Genomic DNA, 24,703 nt, shown 5'->3' on the forward strand with positions numbered 1-24,703 from the left:
ATGCAGGAGAGTGCACTTGGGCGTCCCTCAGCAAAACATGCCTAGTTTTAAGGCCCGGTGCAAACCAGCCTGACCAAGACGCGTATGTAAAAAAAGCATCCAAGAGAGCCAGCATGTGAAACAGGGCAGCTGGGAGACACCTCCCTCCTGCAAGGGCTCACCCAGCTCACCCTTTCTGCCTGTACCCCATCTTTTAGACAGGACAGTGCCTCTCCTCAGGCAACGGGGGAGCTTGTGGGAGCAGAAATACCTGGTTTCTGGCCCCTTCTTGTCCTGAGAGGACTCAAATTGGGTGGCACCTAACTACCAGCTGTGGCCTCACTGCTGTGGGGAGAGCAGGAAAACTCTGCCTTTATCCCTCAGTAAAAGGTAGCTGCTGCAGGTCTCTGCTCATTTGGAGCATAAGCAGGTCTGGGTGCTCGAACACCAAAGACAAGCAAGGACATGGTGTGAAACTTGGCAGGGATTTTGGCACGAGCGTGGGGAAGGCCATGTACAAATGCCTGTCCCCGCCAGCGCGGCGTTTGCCAGCGACGCTCGGTGCCTGGCGTTCGGCTGCTGCCCAAGGCTGCGGCTGTCACCCTCCCCCTCCAGGCCGGGCTCCTGGCAGTGCTCAGCCTCCTCTGAGCTGCTTTGCAAGCGGGCTGCAGTAACACCGGTGGGTTCTGGTCATCTTGCCCCAGCTTTTCGCCTGTCCCTGTTGCTGTTCCCACAAGCGCTGGGTGTGCGGCCCCGTGGCTCAGTGACCGAAGGCCTCTGTGTGGAGGGAGGAAGCGAGGCGGTGCCCAGCCCAGGGCCTACTGGCACTTCTCTCTCTCGTTGTCTCCCAAAGCTGTGTGCAACCACTGGGAGCACCTCCAGGGGCCGGACACCCTCCTGCCACCCTGTGTGGCTGGGAATTTGGGTCAGAAGGGGGTGTGCGGGGAGGGCAGCCTGGAGCTGAACCCTCCCGTGCTGGTGGTGGGGACCCTGTCTGGTCAGTGACAGCACTCGGGGCACTTCAGCCTTTTTGGGGTCCCCAGGACCTGCACAACAGCAAAGCTGTAGGTGCTAAGCTAATGTTCTGCATGGAGAATTGAATACTTCGAGGTCTGCAAAAAAGCTTCTCCTTGGATTTTGGTGCCTACACGCCCGCAGAGCGCTGCCTAGCCCTACAGCCTTGGGGAGCCACCCCTAGTCCCACGCAGGAAGCACAGGTGCCTGTTGTGGTGAGGTTTTTGGAAGACGCAAATGACGGCTACCACCTCACTTTGATGTAACGTCAGGCACCTGCGAGAGGCAGACCCCAACACGGAGGCACACACGCCTCTTCACGCAAATATGAACAGCTACCAAGGCCCCCTTGGGACAGGAAAAGCATGCCTGGCTTTTGCAACTCCTCCGCAATACCATGTTTTTTCACTATCTAATTGGAAGGCTGTTTTTCTCTTTTATGTGTCTTTTGTTGTTGCTGAGGGGTGTCTGCACAGGTCAGGACTGGTATTTTAAATGAGTGATGTGTAAAGGCTCGGTTAGCAGCACTTTACATTTTCACTTGTGGTGTTTGCTGATGTACTGGTATTGCCAACCAAGTTCTGTCTTCTTGGTAAAACCAGAAGTGCTGGAGACCCTCTGTGTTTCGATTTCCTTGCTGCACCTTGTAAAACCATTTGTATTTATTCCTGTCTGCAGTGCTGGCCATGTTTCTCCTGCATAGAGATACTAACCGTACATTATCTTTATTGCTGCTCTTCTGTGCCTACGTTGGCTTCAGAATGGCGTATGCTTAGGAGGTAAGCTTTTATACCACAAAGAAAAAATGTAACACCTTCCTCAAGACGTATCTAACAACATAGCCTTCAGTACACGGCTTCTCAGCGAATAGTTCACAGTACAATGTGTAACCCAATACATCATTCTTCCTTTAAAATAAACAGAATCACCTCGTTCTAAACACTTCTGATGACAAATAAGGACTAATGGAGGCACACAGGGCTGGCAACAAGCATGCTACTGCTGAGCTCCCCGAACCCACAAGAATGCTAATGGGTTTTAAGCATTGTGGAGAAGGGGAGCAGGAAAAATATATTTGTTATAAAGAATGGTTCAGATCCTCAGGTGGTAGACAGCGATGTAGCTCCAGTGCAGTCTTAATTGGTACAACCGCTTTGCGAAACATCTCTAAAATAACAGGCACTCAAGTTCCTGAGTAGCACCGTTGTTTCAAATGCACACTGCATAATCCAGACAATAAGGGCAGAGAACTTGGGGGTGGAACAACTGTATCTTTCTGCATGGGCACTAATCCAGCCACCAGGCAACAACAGAACCCCTTTCCCCAATAGGCTGAGGCTTTTGGTGAATTTAATGTTCTCTGAAGACCGTCTCACTTGAAATCAAACTCACTTACGACCTTTTCTGTGAGCAGCAGGACAACAAAATCCATAATGCAAAGGCAGTCAGAAGACAAAGATGTGATTTTTTTTTTTTTTAAATGAATGTTTTATTCATGAACTATTTATAAAAATGTGTAAAATACACTCAAATATATTTGATTTGTTGACTGTAGCTAAAAATATAAAAATATACTTAACAAATGCATAAATTAAATTGACAAGAGTAGCACAATTCTGTGTTCACCCAGTGTTTGTTTGGAACACAAATATAAGTAATTATATAGCATATGACAATGGAGTATGTGCTGAAGAATTTTTCAGTCACTTTACTCCAGGCACTGGCAAAGAATTTATGGCTAGCTGTATTTCAAAATCATGGCTTTTTTCACTATAACATACAGCCCTGGTAGAGAGCAATATATATTTAGCTACTTGACATTACTTATAGTATTTCTTTAGCTTTCAAATAAACCAAGAAACAACCAAGTCATGCATATCAATCTACCAGCATCACTGACACTGTCTGTGCCCAAATTCCACAGTATTTTCTAAATTTAGCGAGACCCCAGTCTCCAGTATTTCCTGCCAGTCTTAAAAAAATATCCCAGTCTGAACTAGCTATTGATCGGTGGGTTCACTGGTAACAGACCACTTTGCTTTAGCCATACCAACAGGTCAGGAGTTTGACTTTGTCAGCTTGGGAGGGACAATGAAGGGCACAGGGTCCAAAGCCTACATGCAGTGGTGCACACTCACGTTTTATTCAAAGTTGCAGCCTCCTGGGACTAAGGGTCCCAGAGCTCTCACCTCCAGAGCCCACTCATCTGTGACAGGGCCATGAGGGGATTGGTTGTCATTTTATATTTTATTTTGTTTAAAAAAACCTGTATGCATGAAGTACTGAAAGAACTCTGAATAAACCTAAGCACCCAACATACCACTCCTTGGTATCGAAGCTGTAACTGCTCTAGGCTGCATCTCTGAATGTCAGATGTGTTTCTCTGATCTGTGACCCTGGGAGGAGATGCTAATATAGTGATTAGATGGTTATTTGCTCATTCCTTTAGCCCACATATTAACTCCCAGGCTGGTGAGCACAGCTAAGCGCTCATGTACTCCGATCTGTTCAGTATTTGACTTCCTGCTTTCTAAGTTAAAGCACAGATAACCATATTCAATACATAATATAAACTTAAAGCTCACACATATTCTTTTCTCTGTTCTACAACTGAAAGAAAATTCATAGTATATCATGGCATAAAATAATATTTCTGGCAATCTTAGGCACGTATATAAGCTGTATAAATAACTATAGCAGCAGAGAAAAATGTATAAAGTTGCACTTTTATGACATCTTCACAGTATGCCTATTTCTCACCCACTTTTGTGTTCCATTAGTAACAAAAAATATCATTTATCAACTCCAGCTATGCAAAATCTACTTCTTTTCTATGATCGGTAGTGGATCTTGTAATTGTATTGCACGGATTAAAAACATTAATTATATTTTTTTCATTATTAAATAACTTTCAATACAAAAATTTGAATTAACCTAAAAGCCCAACCCTGCAAGTGCTTCACAAGTTGCATGGTATTTTTCAGACAAACATTCCAGTTGACTTTCATTAAGGTATTCAGGTAGCTTTGTGGACAATGTGGATATTCACAGGACTGGGCTCCAAGTGTGCAAATCTTAGCTTATGGATCAGCAATAACACTAGCCTTGCTTTATAACATTATTATTGGGAAACATCAAGAAGGGAATTCTGAACATCATCCATGGACATTCAAAACAGAAGCATCCTCTTCAGCAGAGGATGTCTCTTTCCTTCAGAGCCATCTTTGTTCAGTACACAGGCTTCTTCAAGTCCATTCTTGTTACATTAATAATTTCCCTTTGATTCTGTTGTTTAGCTTAGAGGCACAGTAAATATAATTAATTAAACTGGTAAGTAAGTGTCTTATATTAAAAAAAATGCTACATAGATACTTTATACTTATTCTCAGTGGATTTACACCGGTTTCATAGGACCAGAATTGTCCAGAAAGCAGAACCAGAGCAATAAAGTGTATGTACAGTTTCTTGCATGACCTAACTAGGCAGAGACGTAAAGCTGTTCAAGAGCACTGTGCCAGAGTGTTTAAGGTCATCTGTCATGTTAATAAGTGATAAGGAGGAAGAGGCTTATGCACTGTGTCCATTATTAGCTGAGAAAAAAGATGTTTGCTACAACACCATCATTTTGAGTGTAGACTTGTGAACTCTATAGGTGTTCCCTACAGAGTTCCCTCTGAGAAGGGAGCTGAGAAACAACATTAAAATAAAGAGCAGAATGATGTGCCCGTCTGAAAACAACGAACAACATACATATATAGTAGTATACAATCAGACTTTTGCCATCCAATCATGCATTATTGAGCGAGTTCCATTTCCCTCAGCATACAGAAATGACACGGTAATATATAGAGTGAGCTAATTTACGGAGTGCACGTGGTACTTCTTCACAGTGCTGTTGTACTGCTGGTAACTAACATGATCTTCATTCTGCAGCCACTGCTGCAGAAAGAAAGGACTAAATGCAGCGCACGTAGCACAAAAGCAATTTCCATGATGCCCTAAGTTCAGCTGTTATTAGCAGAACCAATGATCAATCTAATGCTGCCATGCTTGTTTGTCCTTGCCTGCTAACCTGGAGTCTCTGCAGCGCAAGAAACAGAGAAGAGGCCTGCAGAAAACTTGCACCCTTCCTTGTGCTTTTGCCTAGACTTCCCCCTGTGAAAGTGGCTTCCACTGCAATGTTGGTCCCTTCTTCTTCAGATCCCACTAAGGATGGTGAATCTTGAGGTTTGTGTGGGGGCCAATAGGGACGTACAGGAGGAAGAAGCAGCGTTTTCATACAGACACCTACAAGCTTATCTGAGCCTACGTGTTCTGAGCAGATGTGAAAGCTGATATGAAAGGTTGCTTCTGAGGCAGCTGAGGGTACTGGACAAGAAAGGATGAGACTCTAGCTGGAGTAAGGAAAAGGCACTATCAGGCTGTTTCTTTCTCTTAAGGAAAATCCGAGTGACGCGGATGTGCACAGTCTTGCTGGTTCTGTTTTAGAATGATTTAAGAAAACTGTCAGAGAAGCCTTGCACATTTCTTCACCCATTGTCAGACAGGTGTTCCTACTGCTGAGAGAGTGTGGCTCCAGTAAGTCGTGGTGAAGTCACAGTAATCTTGTCCCAGAGCCACTGCAGTTTCTAACTAAGGCACTTAGATGTATTGGCTGGTTCTCTGGAGGCCTTCAGAAATGCTGATTTCTCTCCAAAATAAAAGTGGAACCTAGGCACTTGTCTTCAGCAGCAGGCTAAGTTTCTTCTAAGTAAAGAAGGAACGAATAGATAAAAGGAGAACTACCAAACACTTCCTACATGTGAAGGAGATGAACTGCGTGCTGCCTCTTTTCTGTTTATTTATAAAATGCTCTTCAAAGACAAAGAACAGCTGAGCAGAGTGTTCAAATCAGTTCCTTGAAGGAAAAGCCTCTTTTGGAGAGGAAAGAGGATGTTCCTAAACTGCTTGGCTGGGCAGGATACCTGGTGGGTGCTGTTGGATTACACTTCTTGCTAATCACAGGACGTTCTGAGTGCATCTGATGATTAGCACAGCGAGCTAATCATCGTGAGACTACATCCCCTGGGATATGATGAGCCTTTTTCTATTCCATCTGCCCCTGCAGCGGTGACATCAGGCAATATCTAAATGGAGGAGTCCTTCTGTGCGGACATGCTGGGGCCACGCTTTTCCTCTGTGAAAGCAAACAGCATTCGAAGGAGACCTGCACTTGGGCTGAGGCAGCTATGCTGCAAGCAGCTTAAAGCCAAAGCCAGTTGTGCAAACTGTGGGATATGTATCTTTGTATGTCTTTATTTCAATAAGTTTGTAACCCCTCTACTTCCTAAGCTGTCATGGTACATCACTGTTTTAATGAGCTATGGAAGCTGACAGCTTTCACATCCTTATAGGTCTGATAACGTAAGTGTATGAGGTGTTTTCTTGAAAACTTTTCTTACTGGAATTGTCTGCAAGTAAAAATGCACAGACACAGGCTGTGGTCTGATTCTGCTCTCTTAAACCAGTGTAAAGAAATCAGGATGTGACCTGCTCCCCTCAAAGCGTCTGTGGGGAAAGGCCAGCTAGACTTCAAGGCAGCATGTGTTGTTTGATATTTTTCTACTATGTCACATTAGACTGAAACAGTTGCTTCTAGTGAGGTGGACCCTGTTTTACTCCGCTGTTAATGAGTTCTGTAAAAGATATGTCATGGTGGTATGGATTTCATCCATTTTGGTCAGATCACAAGCAGTAAGGTTAAAGTGAAAAGTAGCATTGTAACTCTTAGGCAGGACTACTGTTCCCTTTCTTAATAGTAGCTTATTTCATCTCACAAACACTGAACTAGTTAAAAAAAAATTAAAAAATGAGGCTTTCCTTGTAGGATTTTTTCTTGTGTGTTAAATGCCAATACATAACCTGCTCAAAATGCAGCAGTCCTGTTAGCCATACAATTTAAAATAGTTTATGTAGAACAGTTCATAAAAACTGTGGTAAGAAAAAATAGTATTATCTGAAGCTTAATATTAATATAAACATTATAGAAAAAATACATATTTACATAATGCCAAAATACAATTATATACATTAATATCTATTACACTTAAATTATATATCTTTTAAAAAAACACCAGACCAATAAATAATACAGTCTCAATAGAAAGGTCTGGCACCTTTCTAGTGCATGAAATACATACATAAAAAAAACAACAAACAAAGCCCCTAGTTAACAAATGTGGTCACAAAAGCAGGTGTCTGTAACATTCTCAGTGCCTTGAATAAACACCATCTGAAAGCAAGGAAAACTGGGATTAGGAAAAAATAAAACAACACAGGTGGCTTCATGTTCATCTCTGCCTGCTGACTTAGATTAGAGATTAGGAGGCAATTCTTCACTCTGAGGGTGGTGAGGCGCTGGCACAGGCTGCCCAGAGCAGCTGTGGGTGCCCCATCCCTGGAGGTGCTCAAGGCCAGGCTGGGTGGGGCCCTGGGCAACCTGGTCTAGTGGGAGGTGTCCCTGCCCATGGCAGGGAGGTTGGAACTAAATGATCTTTAAGGTCTCTTCCAACCCAAGCCATTCTGTGATTCTGTGATTCCACAACTACAGTGATCTGAAAGGTGATTGTGCAACAGCAGCACTGGCTGGAGATTGATGTGACAGCTCAAGAGCAGCTCCCACCTTTACTTTCCCAGTTTGTTGAACATGCTACTTCTCTTTTTGGCTACTTCCAAGCTTGCTCTACCTATTGATAACTGATATCTACAGGCTACATTAAAAAAAATGTTTTGATTCCTTGTGATGTAACCTTGATTCTTAACATTCAACTTTGAGGAGCTGCTGAGATCTGACCCTGAAAATTTCTAAAGCTCTTCGGGATCAGCTCTACAGGGCACCTCACAGGCCACTCTCACAGGCCACCTCTGCTCAGCTCTCCAGACTGGTCGTCCAGCCATGAGAACAGGAGGTGAAGGACAGTGCTGGTGCCAGGTCTACTAATCCTGCCCCAGCAGGTCAAGGCAGGGGTAGGAGAGGTTGAGGTGATGACTACTGCTTCAGGAAGACAACTTCCCAGTAGTAGATCCTGATCAACCCCCAGCCTCTCCTCATCACCAGCAGCCACCTCAACTTTCCAGGACACCTCAGCTCAGACCAGCAGGACTGTAATGGCCTGAAAAATGTTACAAGGAATATCCAACAATCTAATGTTTAGGACATTCTGCTGGGACACAGCAGAAATCTATTTAATATTGGCTATAATGAGAATCATGGGCTGTAACTGTAAGACTGGAACGTTTCAGGAACATTTATCAATACCCAGAACAGGGTATGTGACCTGGCTGTGTCTCGAGAACATACCAGGGCCTGCAGGACTCACTCCTTCCCTATAGCCACAAAAGAAATCTAGTCTTGCAGTCTGTCCTGGAGCTGTTACATGCTCTGACTGGTCATTCAGGACCACGGTGCCCCAAGGATGTAGCTGAGATGTAGCCACAGTCGCTTCCTCTGATTTCCACTGGGAAGTAAGATTGAGTTTCCTGGCACCATTTTCTCAAGGCCTACCTGTACAGGCAGCCTAGGCACCCAAATGGGTTGAGGGTTTTCAGTGCCTTTAGTGGGTATAGCTCTAAATTCTCAAAAGGAATTCTCTAATTCTCTAAATTCCCCAAGGAACAGCCCAAGGAACTGGATATAGGCTAGGAAAAAAATAAAAGCCTGTAAGGATGGAGAGCTGTGGGAGGAGGAAAGAGCCCAGCCTTGGACACATACAGTTAAGACAGGCAGGAAGTCCCCTAAGGCCACCTTAGAACAGAAAATGGGGATGATTCAGGACAGAAGCTGAACACCATGGATGATAACAGAGACCAGGGATCCCAGCCAGTGGCCTCAGTATGCTTAAAAGTAGATGGTGTAAACAGCTGCGAGGTAAAGCAGGAAGCCAGTATCAGGATAGGGAAGGGGTTCAGTTCACCCAACAGCATAGGTATCGAAAAGCATGAGACAGGGAGAGCATGAAGATAAGGTAAGAGCAGGAAGAGATGCTATAAATACTACTAATAAAGGAAATAAAGTTGCTGAAACATAGTTGGCAAGCCCCTTGTGAAGCAGATGAAATTGCAAGAGTCACAAGAAAAGATCAGTGGAGAAATGAATGTCCAAGAAGAGAACAAACATCAATGGCAAGGGATAGAGCAATTTGCCCCCTTAATTACATTGTCAATGATCTATTACATTCATAATTTGATAAACTTCCACTTACCTCTGTGATACTCTGGATTCACATTTTCATATATTGGAAACAAGGGATTTTCTTGTTCGCTGCGAAGCTTTCTGGCTCTTAACACATCTCGCACACATTGATGAAGATACACATATTGACACTGCAAAAGATTTTATTTTTTTTTTAAATCACTCTGGAAAATTTCATGATTTCTTTTGCTTTATTGTGAAAAATCATTACAGGCTGACTCTCACAGAATCAAGAGCGGTGTTAAAAGTGAAAATGTACTTCCGGAATTAATCTCCTTTTCACAGTGGTAATATAGTGAACTTTTGTGATCATCTGTTCTTAGAAATTGTACCATTAAAACATAAACTAACATAATATGTTCCGACTGTCAATATGTTTTGACTGTCATAATATGTTTTTTATGGCATGACTGAAAGCTTTATCAACTGTAAGGCATAATTTGACATGAGGCTACACTGGACAGCTACTACTTCTGAATGTTTAGGTACAATGTATGTGTAACAACTGATATGTACAGGAAAGCACAGAGAAAAGACAATTTCCTGATTTTTTTATTATGACAAAAAAGTATTTTTCACATAATTTTATCAAAATACATAAATATTTCATAGAACTTTGATGAGCTAGGCTTTTTTGGCAAAAACTGTATTTTTTGGTCCAATATAAATTATAAGATTGCTTCTAAATATGCAATGAATGACAGACCATCTATTCTGCAGAATGTATTTCACTAGAAGGAAGCTAAGATGACATTCACAACCATTGTAGAGATGGTCAGCATGATGTTACTATCAAACTATCATGACAGAACAGATTGTTAAATCCCCATGCTTTGCTACTCTTCAGGGTTTTCTGCCACTCTTCAGGGTTTATGAAATGGGTTGTTATTGCTTTGCGATTAGTGTAGCATGGTACCCCCAAATTAGGCTGAACATCTTTTATATCAAGATGTATTTTTTTAATATTACTTCATCTCAAAGATAAAATTTCTTCAGTAAGCACATTTCTTCCCCCCACATCTTTTATCTATTTTCATAAGAAATTCAGTTGTTGCTCTGTGCATTTTTCTCAGTGCTCTGGCAGTAGGAAAGTGAGGATGCCTGCTGTCTGCCTTTGCTGACTACGGATGGTGGGAACGTGTGGAAGGTGAAATGTATTCTTCTCTGAGGATGCCCAGATCAGGCTGAGAACCTGTCTCCCTTAAAAGAGGAGGCGTTCTGTTATTAAGAAAGTTCCAGGAAATCTCTCTTACATTCCCAATGGCACCTTTTTTATACTCGCGTGACTGCTGCTAAGAAGCTCAGCCACTGATATTTTTGTTTCCAAATTGCAACAAAGAGCTCCAATAGTATCAAGCTAATACAGGCAGACCCATCAAACATTCTGATTCCTCTATTAACAGTTCCCAGGCAAAACGTAGACTGCCTCAACAACTCTCTTTCATTACATCAGCTCCTAAGCGTTTACCTGCTATTAACTTAAAGTGATTTTCTTGCAGTTTTAAAAGCACAGAAAGAAATACTGAACACTTTTTCTGCACTTGTGGAATATATATACTTCCTTTTGCATAATATGTTAGAAGGGTGATCAATTCTTCCAGTACCATTAATGAAAATGGGCAGAGCAGCTCAATAAAACACAACCTTCAAAGCCACAAGGTCACTGTGCTTAGAGTTTTAAAATTATAGTAGTATTAATTAACTAGTATTAGTAGAAATTAACTAGTATTTCACAGTGGAGTAACTGTGCCGTGCTTTAAGATGAAAGACTGTTGATTATATACCGCAGCTGGTGTTGCTGTATATTGTAGGCTACCCAAAACTTACCTCTGTCTGAACCATGTGAACCCGGTGAAGCCTTAGATCATGCACTGCTGCATAAATGTCAACAGTGTCCTTCGAATCCAGTTGCTGCAGAATTCTGTCCAGTGCAATGAATGTGCCAGTCCTGCCAACACCAGCACTGAAAAAGAAAACAATCCCTAACATTTCAAAGGAGATGGAGAGGGAGGGGAGAGATCTCCGTCAGAAGGGGGTAAATGATGGATCTGTCAGATCCATAGGTAGTCAAACTCATCCCTCGGTATATATTTACTTTTCGGAATGGTTCTTTGTGATCCAGATGTTGGGCCACAACCAGCAGAACAAAGGCAATTTAAGAACGCAAAAGCATATGAGCAATGGCAGCTGCTGACACTTTGAAGTGTTCTCCAGTGGTCCCACAAAGACACAGTAGTTCCCTGAGAATAATTTTTGGGGCATCTCCAGGGCGAGATTGTGAGCGAGTGCATGTGCCTTGGGAATGCTGCTTCGATGTATCTGGGGACTTGAGCCCATCAGCCATCTCCCAGGTTCTGTGGCTGCCCATATCCTAAGAGGTGTGAATACTTGGGATCTTCCCAATGGCAGGCACAAAGGCTCTGTGCTGCTGACTTTTGGCTGCTGTGCATACCTGCAGTGCACAATAGTTGGTCCTGTGTCTGGGGTCCTGTTGATATAATCCCTTACAGTTCTCACAAACTGGATCAGGGACTGGGTGGTCTCCGGCACACCGTGATCTGGCCACACAGTGTAGTGGAAGTGACGAATGAGCCTTGTTGAGTCAAGCTGCTCTTCCTGTCAGGGTACAAAAGTGGGGGTCAGAACAGCCAAGAGAGGAGGATACAACATGGATCTTCAGAATGCTACAGCTACCACCAAATATGAGCTGGGCATGATGCAACTCTGCTACAGCAAAAGAAACCTTCCTAATTTAGCCTTGCAGTTATTTTTAACCCAACAGCCAATTATCCCCACTGTCCCGTCGACGCCCCCCCCCCCCCCCCCCAAAAAAAAAGATGAATGCAAACTTACACTGCAGATTTTAAACTCTCGTATTGTCCATTCTGGGAGCACTGATTCAGACAGCATCTCAACGATCAGGTCTCCATAGTACAAGGAATCCTGGTCAAGGGGCCAGTAGTGATCACACTTTACCTGCAGGGACACAGAAAAAGATTGATTCATTGTCAGTGACAGAAACCGTGCCTCCACCCAGCACCGGCAGGAGCAGACTTCAGACGTCCTGTGCCTAAGGATGAAGGAAGAATCATAGAGTCATCCAGGTTGGAAAACACCTTCAAGATCATCAAGTCCAACCATCAACCTGATCTACTGAGTCCCAACACTCAACCATGTTCCATAGTGCCATGTCCACGTCTCTTAAATACTTCCAGAGATGGGGACTCCACCACTTCTTGGGCAGCCCGTTCCAATGCTTGACTACTCTCTCCCTGAAGAATTTTTTCCTAATGTCCAATCTAAACCTCCCTGGCACAACGTGAGACAGTTTCCTTGCATCCTATCACTTAATGAAAAAAAGAGACTGACATCCCCTTTGTTGCAACCGTCTTTCAGGTAGTTGCATACAACGATGAGGTCTCCCTTCAGCCTCCTGTTCTCCAGAATAAACAGCTTTATCAGCCAATTTCATCAGCTGCTCCTCATCGGTCTTGTTTTTAGTCCCTTCAATAGCTTCATTGTTCTTATCTGCACATGCTCATGCAACTCAATAATCTTCTCGTACTGAGGAGCCCCAAACTGAACACAGTACTTGAGGGGCCAGTTACTTCCCTAGTCCTGCTGGCCACACTATTTCTGATGCAGACCAGGATGCTGTTGGCCTTCTTGGCCACGTGGGCACACTGGTGGATCATGTTCTGCTGGCTGTTGACCAGCACCCCAGGTCCTTTTCTGATGGGCAATTTTCAGCCACTCTTCCACATGCTTGTAGCGCTGCATGGGGCTGTTATGATGCAAGTGCAGGACCCAGCTCCTACCGTTGGACATGGTCCATTGATCCAGCCTATCCAGATCTGTCTGCAAATCCTTCTAACCCTCAAGAAGATTGAAATTCCTGCCTAACTTGGTACCATCTGCAAACTTACTGAGGTACACTCACTCCCATCATCCAGACCACTGATAAAAATGTTAAACAAAACTGGCCCCAGTACTGAGCCCAGGAGAACACCACTGGGGACCAGCCACCAAAGGGATCGAACCCATCCATTCACTAAAATCCAGGCAAACAACAGCCACGGCCTTTCCCTCATCTACTAGGTGGATGTCTGCTTCATCTTGTCATAGAAGCAGATCAAGTTAGTCAGGCAGGACCACCCTTCATAAACCCGTGCTGGCTGCTTCTGAGCACTTGATTGTCCCATAGATGCCATGTGATGGCATCCGATGATTTTCTCTGTAACCTTCCCTGGTGCTGAGGTCAGACTGACAGACGTGTAATTCCCTAGATCCTCCTTCTTGTAGATAGGTGCCACATGCACTAACCCCCAGTCAACTGGGAGGTTGTCCAGGACTGCTGGTAAATTATTGAAAGAGGTGTGGTGAGCACTTGTGCCAGCTCCTGGAGTACCCTTGGATGACTCGCGTCATAGATTTATGAATGTTCGACACATACAGGGGGTCACGTACAGAAAGAAAGAGTTTATAAACTCTCCACAGTCCTCCTGAGTTGCCTGCCCCTTCTTCCAGAGTTTATAAGCTTGCTTTCTTCCTGAGTTCCAGAGGCAGCTCTCTGTTTCAGCCAGGCTGATCTTCTCCCCTGCCAGCTCACCTTTTGGTGCATTAGGACCGCCTGCAGTGGTGCCTTTAAGATTTTATTCTTGAAGAAGGACCAGACTTTACAGTTCAAAACCACCACCTCTCAAGGGGCTCTGTCAGCCAGGCCTCTCAATAGGCCAAAGTCTGACCTCTGGAAATCCAAGGTAGCAGTTCAACTAACCACATTCCTTTCTTCACCAAGGATCAAACTCTCTATCATTTCATAACCTCTGTGTTCAAGGCAGCCTCCAGCCATCACATCACCCAGAAGTGCTTCCTTGTTTGCAAACAACAAGTCAAGTGGGGCACCTGGCTCCCTCACCACTTGTATCAGAAAGTTTTCCTCCAGGCACTCCAGGAATCTCTTAGACTGTTTCCTCTCTGCTGTATTGTATTTCCTGCAGACATCTGGGAAGTTGAAGTTCCTCATGAGACCAAGAAAGGCAGTACTAACAGCAGCTGAATTCAGAGAGATGCCACCTCCTGTCCTTTCAGCTCAATAATGAGAGGCTGGGATGGGAAGGGACTTGGATGGGGCTGGAAGTGAGAGTTCTCATCACAGATGTTTGTGAAAGGTGGAATGGGAAGCACTTCACTGATGCCACAACATTTCTGTGCTAGCTCTTCTCACAGCTCTGCACAGGCTTCTGATGTATGCTTCCCTGCCTCTTGCTGAGACATGACAGCGGGGTCCCACCCTGAGCCAGTGAGGTGCAGGAAGAGATGGCTTGCTGCCTGCTTGCACCTGCTTTCTCCATCGCAAGGAAAAATGGTAAACTAAAAGGAAATATCCCCATACGTCCACTAGATGAACGCTACTTCAGGTTAGTTTAACCTTTTTACAGATCTAGTCCCTGTCTCAGAAGGTGCAGGATATGGTCATCCATGGGGAGGTGGACTGCTGAGACAGCTAAACAACCTCCTTAAACTGGTGCTCAGTAAAGCTGGTAAGTGTGTGAGTGGTCTCTTTGCTTACTACATCCCAGCTTATGCATCAAAAAGAATGCCATATATTTAATGATGAGCATTTGCTCTCTAGAGCTTATATTTAAAGTAGTAGTTGGTAGAGGTAGATGTGATAAACTGGCTTTTCTTTTGTGGCTGGCTGTCCTTCCGCATACTTAAGGGAATTATATTAGTACTAGTGAACAAAGTGCTGGATTGGAGACCAGAAGCACTGGGCTCTGTTCCTAGCTCTAACTCTGACAAGCTGCATGATCTTGGGATGGTCACTGCATCCTTCACTTCACATACAATCTGTCTCCAGTCTTTAGATTACAGCTTTCATCTCTTACTGTGTATGACCATACATCTCCTTGAGTGGGGCCTTTGGCACGAGTGTGACGCAAGTAATAAGCACGAGCACTTAATAAATATGAAAACATTAATAATATCACCATAAAAAACATTAAAACAATAATAAAGTCATTAATAATGAAGAAAAGTCACTGCTCACCCGGCCCTTCTCAACACACTGGGTTACCATGACAATATTGTGGACATTTTGTTCCCATGCCATCTTCCAGAACTCATCTTTGGTGCCAGGCAAAGGGCCCTGAGTTGCTATGTATTCTCTGCGGAAACTGTTGCCCTGCAAGCAAAGAGAACTCCATTAGTTTCCATACAGGCAGAAAAATGATCTTCTAACAACTGAACAAGCCATGGGGTTACAGCCAGGGCTCTGCAGCAATGGTGCCCTTGCTGGGACAACAGTTTTGAGAGCTAAATTGTTGCCTTGGACTTTGAAGCAGAAGGCTGGTGGGAGCCGAGAGAGGAAGAGACTGCAGCAGTGTATCTGAATACTCTTCCTTTTGTGACAGTCAAAGCTTTTCATTGTTCTATTGTGTGCAGCACAGTCTCAAGCAATTTTGGAACTACTACAAGCTTTTGTTTTACTTTTACTGTTTTTAATAAATTAGCTGAGTGCTGGCTTGAAATTTATATTGTTAAAGCCACTGCTATTATCAATCACAACTCTCTGGCAAAGGGCATTGCTGTAATCTCGGCCAGCCTCACCATCCTGCAAGATGCCAGCACTGTCAGGATGAGCTACAGCTTCACAATATGGATGCCACCTGCAGTGATAGCTACAGTTGTTGTGGACAGTGCATAAAATCAGTGACCTTTGAAAATGTGTCCTTGGCCAATTAGACCTGCTATCTTACATAACTATAGCAATCCAAGAAAGTGTCCTTGAGTGCTGGCTAAATCACTCACAGCAAACTTAATGGCAGTCAGACACAGCCTTTCAGCACACCCACAAACTGAGTTCTCAGACTTTTAGTTAAAGTGAATAAATGAAGGGGGAGGAGAGCCTTAAGCCTCCAGCTTCGTATTCAGTTTCAGATAAAGGACAAATTGCCACTGGAGGGAGGACTGCAAAATAACATCCTTGAGTCACTTACTGGTATGTAGCTTGCATTGATGTAGTCTGAGCAAGGGTCATCATCAACATTGGAAAGCTTCACTCTTGATGTATCATCTAGGAAGAAAAGGATGACAAGAAGTTTGTGGCTAAGTCTTGATTTCCAGTCCCTCTCCCATTTATAAAAGTGCATTTGTGAAAGGACCAGCGAGATTATTACAGGGATGTTATACAGAGGGCTAATATAGAAGGAAAACTGTTTATGTTTGTACTGCTTCTTTCATCCAGGAGGGCTGTGGAGTGTTCCAAAGACTACAAGGTGGGCAGGTGAGATGGAAGCAGTGAATATCCAAAAAATGTCTCTGCTGAGCTGTACAGAATTGTTGCACAGAATTTTATTGCACAGAAAAAAAAAGAGCCATAAGTTGCACAGCACCTAACTTCAAAACTGCCCGATAGGCGATTAAAGGGGGTAACTTTCAGTGGGAGGTTTTGCTCCAAGAGAACACAGCTAACCTCACACGTGTCCCACCATGCAGAACCACACTAGCTCTACAGGGTATAGTAGGTTTGCTCTGTCCTCTGAAAGAGAAACAGAGTCAACAAAGCCATGTCAGACAGGACTGAATGGATGATACCTGTATGTAAACAACTCTACTGTTATTTCTACTATCCTTGTTATCAGCAGTGACTGAATGCCGATAATAGCTTGAGCTTTTTCTCTCTAGACTGAACACTAGTCGCTACATCTCTAGTGTGAAATGAAATTACTGGTCTGCGTGAAGCTGCTTAGGGCCATACATCATCTGCCTCCAAGCACCAGGACCTGAGCTGGCAAAGGTATTTAATCTCTGACAGAAAGGAGGGAAAGGACTGGCTGCACTCTCTTTTCCACTAGGCTTGCTGAAAAAGTGAAAAATAGCTGGTGTGATGTAATATTACACAACCAAAAGTAAAACTCACACGGCAATATATTATTGTATCGATTTTTCCCTCTGTTCTCTGGCAGAAGTGCTATGTCACATGTCTGGTTTCGACCCACATCTTTTAAGTCCTGCAAAAAATTAGAAATAAAATATGAGGTGAAAATAATTAAAGGATGTGATTTGACAGCACAGTGCTTTTCAGCTCCCAAAGGCTGTGAACAGGAAGAAGTGTTTTTTTTCCGTTTGTTTTTTAAACAAAAAAAAAGCAAACCAAACCAAAACAAAACAATAAAAAACAACTGAAATTAAAAGGTAATCACAATAGTTTAAGGCAAGCACATGGCTGGCAGATGCTTTCCATGCTTTGTCACACACATGTGGCACACAAATGAATGCCCCTGACCTCAGCCAGGTAGGCATCAGGCAGAGGCTACCAACCAGAAGATGCTAAGCCAAATGAAGAGCTGGTTTCTGTATTAGCACAAGTGGAGTTCGGGTGAAACTCTCAAACTTATTTTGGTTTGTCTGAGACAAACAAATGTAGGTCTTTCGAATGCATTAACACATTGATTCAAGCAGCCCGCGCATTCCTAAAGCAAGATGCTTTGTCTAGATTTGGTTCCCACCTCATATTCCTTGGACAGGAGGTAGTTGGAGTCTGCTTGGAGTTTGGTGAAGTGTGCTTCAAAATGACTGACTTTGATTGGACTAAAATATTCAACAGGAAGAAGAAAATCACAGGATGAATCACAGTCATAATTTATCCAGTTGGTTTATCAAGCTTTTTTTAAGTATTAATTTTTCTTTTTACCTGGAAGTTTTCCGGTTCCTAGAAATGGTATTAAAAGAAAAAGAAACACTTCATCAGTAAGCTGAATGGGGCTGCTCATCCGTGATGCCATGTTAAAATAGCGCTCTTAGAAACAAAACTTTTGATGTTACCCTTTTTGCCCCAAGTTCAGATGGACTGTCAGAGGCCTGTCCCTGCGAATGCTCAGCCTTGCTGTAGGTCTCTCATGGCCATTGCTGGAACAAAAAAGAAGGTATTTTCACTTGTTTTACCATAACAGTCTGATACCAATCAGAGCTGCCAGTAGCAAGAGATACAGTAGTAAGCTGGAAAAAAAAAGAATTTTAAAAAGTCTGTTTTGATTTATGGCTCTGATCATGTGATATTGTTTTTTGCTGTGGCACAGTTTTCTCGTATTTTAGTTTGCTGATAGTGATGCGGGGCATGTGCATGTGAACAGGCAATAAGACTTCATTCCTCCCAGCTTATCGTAAGGAGAGCATCCGATTTCCTACCAGTAATGTTGCATCTCTTTCAGTCATACAAAATGGTTTCAATGGATAAAGCTTTTTTCAAAGTTGAGACAGTATTTCTCTTTTTAAAAACATATTTAAAATTAACTATTTAAAATTCAACTATGATGTCAAATATAAAACTACCATCAACAGAAAATGGGGAAGTAAAGTTTGAACTAATGTTTTGGACACCGAGGTAATGTCACACTTAAAAATTTTTGAACTAAAATAATAGAGTCTAAATGACCAGTTTCAAGAACTCATCTAAAACAGGAATGAAAATAATTTGAAACATTTCATTTTTGACAAAAGACATTGAGTTTGCATGATAAAACAGTTTTTCAGAAATATTCAGACTCTTACTGAAAACGAGAAGTTGCAGGGATCCTCTATACCACTAACATCAGTGGGTATTTGAATCTCCTATCCAGAATTTATTCATCTATTAGTATTTAAGTCATTAGTTCTACACTTAGTGTGCATAGGTGCTAGGGGACACATATTTCAACTGTTGAATAGTTCAGTGCATTACTCTGATTTTACAGTTATGCTTTAAATTGCTCATATCAAAATAATTTGGCCTGGCCTCATAATTGAGGATGATTAAAGGACTCTACTTACCCAACTTTCTGTCTGCAGACAAACAAAGCAGTAACAGCCACTAACATCACAATCAGAAACAAGCCAGCACTCACACCTTCAATAACTCCAAAGAGAGGCTCTGGAAATGAAACAGCACATTTAAATATTTTGAAGAAAAGATATGAAGAATCAAAGAATCAACAGTGTTCAGGGGATATGTTATTACTGTCTACAGAAAATGGTTAAATTCATGGAAATTCAAAACATGTAACTGAACTAGGCCTTGATTTTCTATTCTTATTTTTTCTAAACAGTATGCAAACTTTGCACTCCCAACCAGAATAAAAGAAAACACAGCCCCATCATATGGGAGTTTGGTTATCTTGTACTTCAAAGCTTTCTTGGTAACAGCATCACTGAGCATTCACCCTTTCTTGCACTGTCAGCAACTCCATCAAGCAGTCCTCTCAATTTTCAAATTCATGGCTTATCCATGGCAAATTGATGGCCATGGATAAGCCATGGCTTCAGAATAATTTCAAAGTAACCTTAAGGACACTGCACAACAATCTGGTTTTGTTCCGCTCCTTGCAAATAGTCCTGGATACCAGAGTGTTTTGAGGCACAATATATAATTACTTGCTACAGTGAATGAAAAACAAGCCTGAAACTAACCTGCCTCTGTAGTGATTGGTAAAGAGAAGAAGGTGTCTGCAAAGAGTGGTTTAGGAAGTTCCTTTGGATCTTCACTGAAGAGCTGAGTGAAAGCCCGTATGCTGATCCTAAATAAAACAGTACAATTAATAGTTAAAGCTTATCAGATGTTCAGAGCCAACAGTGGAAAAATAAAAGATTCAGATAACTCACTTGCCTTTTAAGAGTAACTAAAACCTGTCCATCGACCACAGACAGCTCTTAATGCAGGTGCTTAAGTACAGCAGTTGGAAGAGGTGAATCCCAACCCAGCTAACACAGATGGAGGGCTCAGAGGTACCCTTTGAGGTAATGGATGGGGCCTTTGCTGCTGGCACATGCAGCCTGACAGAGTTTGAAGGCAGGGTCAGCAGGTGGTGAGAGGACTCAGAAATGTTTCTCAGTGGGGAGATGTTTTCCCTTCAGGTGGTAGGAGCAGGGCTGTGTTAATGGAGAAATGTTACAATCCTTTTGGTTCTCCTGGTAACATTGGTATTTCCCAAACTGAATTTTTGGGAAATGTGCCCTAATGAGAGCAGAGAGTGGTACAGGCTCCACAGCAATGTCTTAATGACTATGAAGAAGCTGAGAGGCCTGATGTCCACTGCCTGGCACGTGCCTTCTGTCCATGTAGCTGTCTCGTGAGCGTCTTGCAGACCTCTTTGCAAAGTGTTTGCCAGCATGAACGGTGTGACTGAGCTGCACTGGAGCTCACCTTTGGTCTCACAGCCTGTTTAACTGCTGAGCCTGGTCTTGGCAGCAATGCTCTTCTACATCCTACAACGAACTCAGGCCTCACTCTGGAGCCTCTGGACCGTGTCATGGGTTAGAATAACCTCTAGGTTTTTCTACCTTGTTCAAAAGGACTGGTGTGGGTAGTGGTGCCACATAAATTCAGTGTATCATCCCTGTCTTCTGTTAAGTACTCTTCTGACTTAGATGACTGTCTTATGTCTTTCTAAAGAAAGATTTAGTAACTACAGGAAAGCTCACATGAATAGGAAATAAATAAACCTACTCACTATGCATAATTACCTGTATCATTCCAATGTTAATGAAAGAATGGCTTATACCTATGGAATTGGGCATAGATAAAGCTTTTATAAATTGTGAAGTGAAACAGAAAGAACATTATACAACACAGTTATTAACCTGCAGAAGCTCAAGTGTATCAGGCATTCAGATAGCACCATGCCTAATAATGTGAAAGAGCACAGTTACCAAAATAAATCAGACCTATATGCAGTCCGAGGCTTCAGGGGTCCATCGCAGAATTTTTGCTGATCTGGATCACACTTTCCTCCCAGATTTTCCATTTCTCCTCCAAGCTTGATGTCGAAGCTTTTATAGTCACTGTCAGGGCTTTCAGCACACCTACTGGCAAAATAGTTTGTCTGGTAGATGCGTATAGAGTCGTTGTGTTTGTACTCCAGGTAGGAAGGCAATGGGTGCTGCTCATCAGGCTTTGGTCCTTCACTACCTACATCATGTGCAGAGAGAGAGAGAAGATGTACATATCACAGCCATTAATGTGATAGCAGCATTATAGGCTCAAAGTGTTGACAGACAAAATTTTTATTATCCAGCTTCCTAACATTCCTTGGAGGGCTGCACTGGCTATCCTGTGAGTATCTTGGGTACCTTGTTTCTAGGATAAACGCTGGTACTACTTTTCTGGGGAACTTCAAACTGATTTCCTCAGAAGACCTCAGAATAGCTGGCAGTAACATTTCCAGACCCCAAACTGTAATAGGTGTGCACAGGTTAAATTCAATGCTATGACACTTTTTCCTGTGCTGTTGGTGGCAATCTCTGTGGTCCAAAATCCTGGATCCTACCACTAGCTATTTCAAAAAGCAAGTAAAAAAATCCCACAAATGGACTAGCAGGGTCTAGTGTATACAGAGAAAAACTGCAATAGGAAACGACAGGAGTCTGCTGAAAGGAAACTCAGAGTAACATGTAAAAGACTTTCTCAAAGAGTTTTGTAGTCTGTACAAGCACAACAAAGTAGACAGTGGAAATACTACCTGTGCTTTTTCACTTAAGGGCTGATGGACAGAGAGATCAAGAAATTTTATTAGGGATCATAAAATATGTCCTGGCATGCCAGTAAATGAAGCCGCTTCTAAAAACAGCATATTAATTGTTTAGACATCCACCTGCTTTGTCACATATAGGCCAACTGCAGAAAAGGCTGCTTCTGGCTGAGCTCTGCTGTTGCTATTGACCTTCTGAGGAGAAAACTGAGTGCTTAAGATTCCAGGCTAGGGAGCCCGAAACTTCTGTGAAACTCGGCAGCTATATGAGAAGTCTCTCTGCCGTGCAGTGATGGGAGTGTACCTCCGCATGTAACTTGTACAAGCCACAGAGAGAATGGTATTAAATCATGACACTTACCATCAGCCTCTCTGACAACCACAGTAAAGTACTTCACAGCTCCATTGGTATCACTAAACCAGCTGCAGTTAAAAGTAAAGTTGATGGAGGATTTGGTAATCAGCACCTCTTTTTTGTTCACTCGTATGTCCGGAGGTGGCTGAGGGGGACCTGAAAAATTAAACAAAATAAGGAAAAAAAAAGAAAAAAGCATTGTCTATGTATTTGCTGTGAGCTACACTTAGCAAGGGAAATGCAATTTTAATAAAGCTCAGCTGGCTGGACCCAAGTTTCTGAATCTATTCTCTTTGCAATCAAGAAAGTGTCTTCATCTCCCACAGCGAAACTGCCAAAGGATGAAACAAGCCAGCAATGAGTTAACCATAATAACAGTGGCAGCTCCTCAGCAGGAGTTCCTCCAGAAGCCCACATGGAAATGCATTAAAGTCTTGCTAAATCTAGGAAATTAGAATTTGTAGATGCTAAATATGACACAAGTATAAACCAGGTGTATGGAGGCCAGTTAGCACACTCACTACAGGAAGTTACCTATTTTAAGCATCTAAATGTTTGCTTCCCTTTCCAAATGAAGAGCACTGAGCCAGTCAGACACAGCATTCAACTACAAAGTACCATTTTCCAGGCTGATTGCAGGACTTCTACAGGAAATGCTCTTTCTATGACAGAAAGTTATACCTCAAATAGTGACACAGCAGAACTAAACTGGAAAGCAAGGAATGTAGGGAAAAACCTTCAGAGAATTATTGCAACAAAAGTAGGGATTTTAAGGATCTACACTGCAGAATCATTTAAAAATCTGCACTACTGAAATTATATTGCACGTACAGAAAACACGTCAAATGCGTAAGCAGGTGGCTTAACTTCAAAAGGTTTCAGACTGGAAAAAGAACCAAAAAATCACATTTTTATGGTGTTTAGCTAAATCTCTTAAATCTCTAAAACCAAGCTTCATTTTTTTGGGAAGAGCTGTGTTGCCTTGGGGAAGGGCCTCCAGTGACAATGAGAAACTGGGAGAGCAGCAGTGTGCAAAACAATTGAGAGCAAACATGGAACAGCTAACCTTCAAACAGGACTCAGTCCAACTTCTTGTTGCATGGGCTGTTACTACACCTGAACCTGTAGCATTCTTTGTAGTACAGGAGGGAGATGGACACAGTTACCATTAAAAGGCAATTGCTTGGGGGCAGGGAAAAGGTGGGTTTGTGACTGTGACTCCCAAACCAAACATAACTTTTACCATCTAGCACTTCAAACAAGTGTGGCTTTAAGTAAGCAGACAGAGAGGCAACTCTGAATAGGCCTCTTGGCCATCCTGTCATTTTTAAGAAGTTTAGCCCTGGGGCTGTTCAGGCCTCCGTGTCACACTATGCAACTGCATTCAGAGGTGCTGCTAAAACCGGAGCAGCTTTACGGCCAGCCATTGCGTGCTGCTGACTGCAGAGACGCCTGGCAGCACAGAGGCACCAGCAGATGCTGCCCTCCACTCTGCACAAGAGAAGTAAGAGTATCAAGCAGCCTAGGGGTGGAGAAACTGCAGAAACTGTTTCAAAGCACAAGCTTTGGAAATGTATGATCCTCCCTCAGGTCTAACTCTTACAGGTGATTTGGTCAGGCAGCATCTCAGAAGAGAGCACAGAGAGCCCAAAGAGGACCCAGTGCCATAACCCAACGTTGTTATTAAGGGATCTTTGTGCTGAAGATGGCTGCTGTCTGTGAGAGGAAACAGCCAGGCACAAGAAGCCAAGCAGCAACAGTGAGGACAATTAAAAGCGTGTAATAATGAGGACATCTTTGGTGCTGACTGACCATCAGAGTGACAGGATAATTCTTGTTTATCAAGCTATATTTCGTGAATGAGCCTAATAAGCAGGTTTGGCAATGTACTGAGAGGCAGGATAGTTAAAAACCCACGTTGTCTGTCACAACAGGGGCCAAAGGACAGGTTCTCTCTTCTTCGGCTACCCAATTAAGAGTGCCACGTACTGGCAGTTGCAGACCTCAGAACTTCTGCTGTCTAGCTACCACAAGCAATTACTTATAGCTGCTCACTGCCGCCCTTCGCAGTGATTCTGCATTCCACTTACGGTCGATCATTGTGATGGTGCTGTCTTCAACTACCTCACTTGTCATGTCTGCAGAGTGCACCTTGATGGACACCAGGTAGCGCTTGTGGGGAACGAGGGTCATGATATTAAGCAGAGATTTGTCCTTTTCTATCCTTTTAGAAAATTCCACTTCCCGAGTGTCCAGCTTTTTGCACTCAACGCTATATCCATCAAAGTCAGAATCAGGAGGAGTCCAGGAACACGCGATGGCAGTAGAGGTCTGGGGCCGACAGTGAAGACTTTGTATCTTGTCTGGTTCTAGAGAGATGTTAAGAAATTAAAGTTCGGTGAGAAAAGCGACAAGCATCACTTATTTTTCTACTAACCCCACAGCTCAGGCAGCACCCCTAGGTTCTACATCAACTCTTTGATCAGAGCACGAGGCCGGGAGCCAAAATTTCTCTCCTGCAACCGTGTGCTGATTGATTGTTAGGCAAGGCAGTCTAGCTCATTTCAGCCATCTGAAATTGGAGCTAGTGGCATTGGTCTCATCAGGTTTGTGAAGCTT

The 24,703-nt window shown here is 43.1% G+C and overlaps 1 protein-coding gene across 3 annotated transcripts in view; it reads right to left on the reverse strand.

The window, feature by feature from the left end:
• Positions 1-2,457: 2,457 nt before the first annotated feature.
• PTPRB (protein tyrosine phosphatase receptor type B) overlaps positions 2,458-24,703 on the reverse strand; it is a 65,609-nt gene continuing 43,363 nt past the window's right edge. For 2 of the 3 annotated variants that reach the window (XM_080579575.1, XM_080579577.1), the window contains 15 exons: positions 24,175-24,453; positions 22,091-22,240; positions 20,927-21,170; positions 19,673-19,779; positions 19,037-19,136; positions 18,053-18,136; positions 17,922-17,939; positions 17,737-17,818; positions 17,148-17,238; positions 16,225-16,301; positions 15,276-15,410; positions 12,077-12,199; positions 11,676-11,839; positions 11,051-11,186; positions 9,193-9,354 (listed from right to left, as the gene is read on the reverse strand). In XM_080579575.1, the coding sequence (XP_080435701.1) occupies positions 9,208-9,354; positions 11,051-11,186; positions 11,676-11,839; positions 12,077-12,199; positions 15,276-15,410; positions 16,225-16,301; positions 17,148-17,238; positions 17,737-17,818; positions 17,922-17,939; positions 18,053-18,136; positions 19,037-19,136; positions 19,673-19,779; positions 20,927-21,170; positions 22,091-22,240; positions 24,175-24,453 (1,937 nt within the window). In that variant the 3' untranslated portion in view covers positions 9,193-9,207. Of the gene's footprint in view, positions 7,265-9,192; positions 9,355-11,050; positions 11,187-11,675; positions 11,840-12,076; positions 12,200-15,275; positions 15,411-16,224; positions 16,302-17,147; positions 17,239-17,736; positions 17,819-17,921; positions 17,940-18,052; positions 18,137-19,036; positions 19,137-19,672; positions 19,780-20,926; positions 21,171-22,090; positions 22,241-24,174; positions 24,454-24,703 lie in introns of those variants that run through there. The other variant, XM_080579576.1, reaches the window with a different exon arrangement.

This window comes from Anser brachyrhynchus, assembly GCF_964034855.1.
Source record: "Anser brachyrhynchus genome assembly, chromosome: 1".
In the NCBI taxonomy this organism is placed as follows: domain Eukaryota; kingdom Metazoa; phylum Chordata; class Aves; order Anseriformes; family Anatidae; genus Anser; species Anser brachyrhynchus.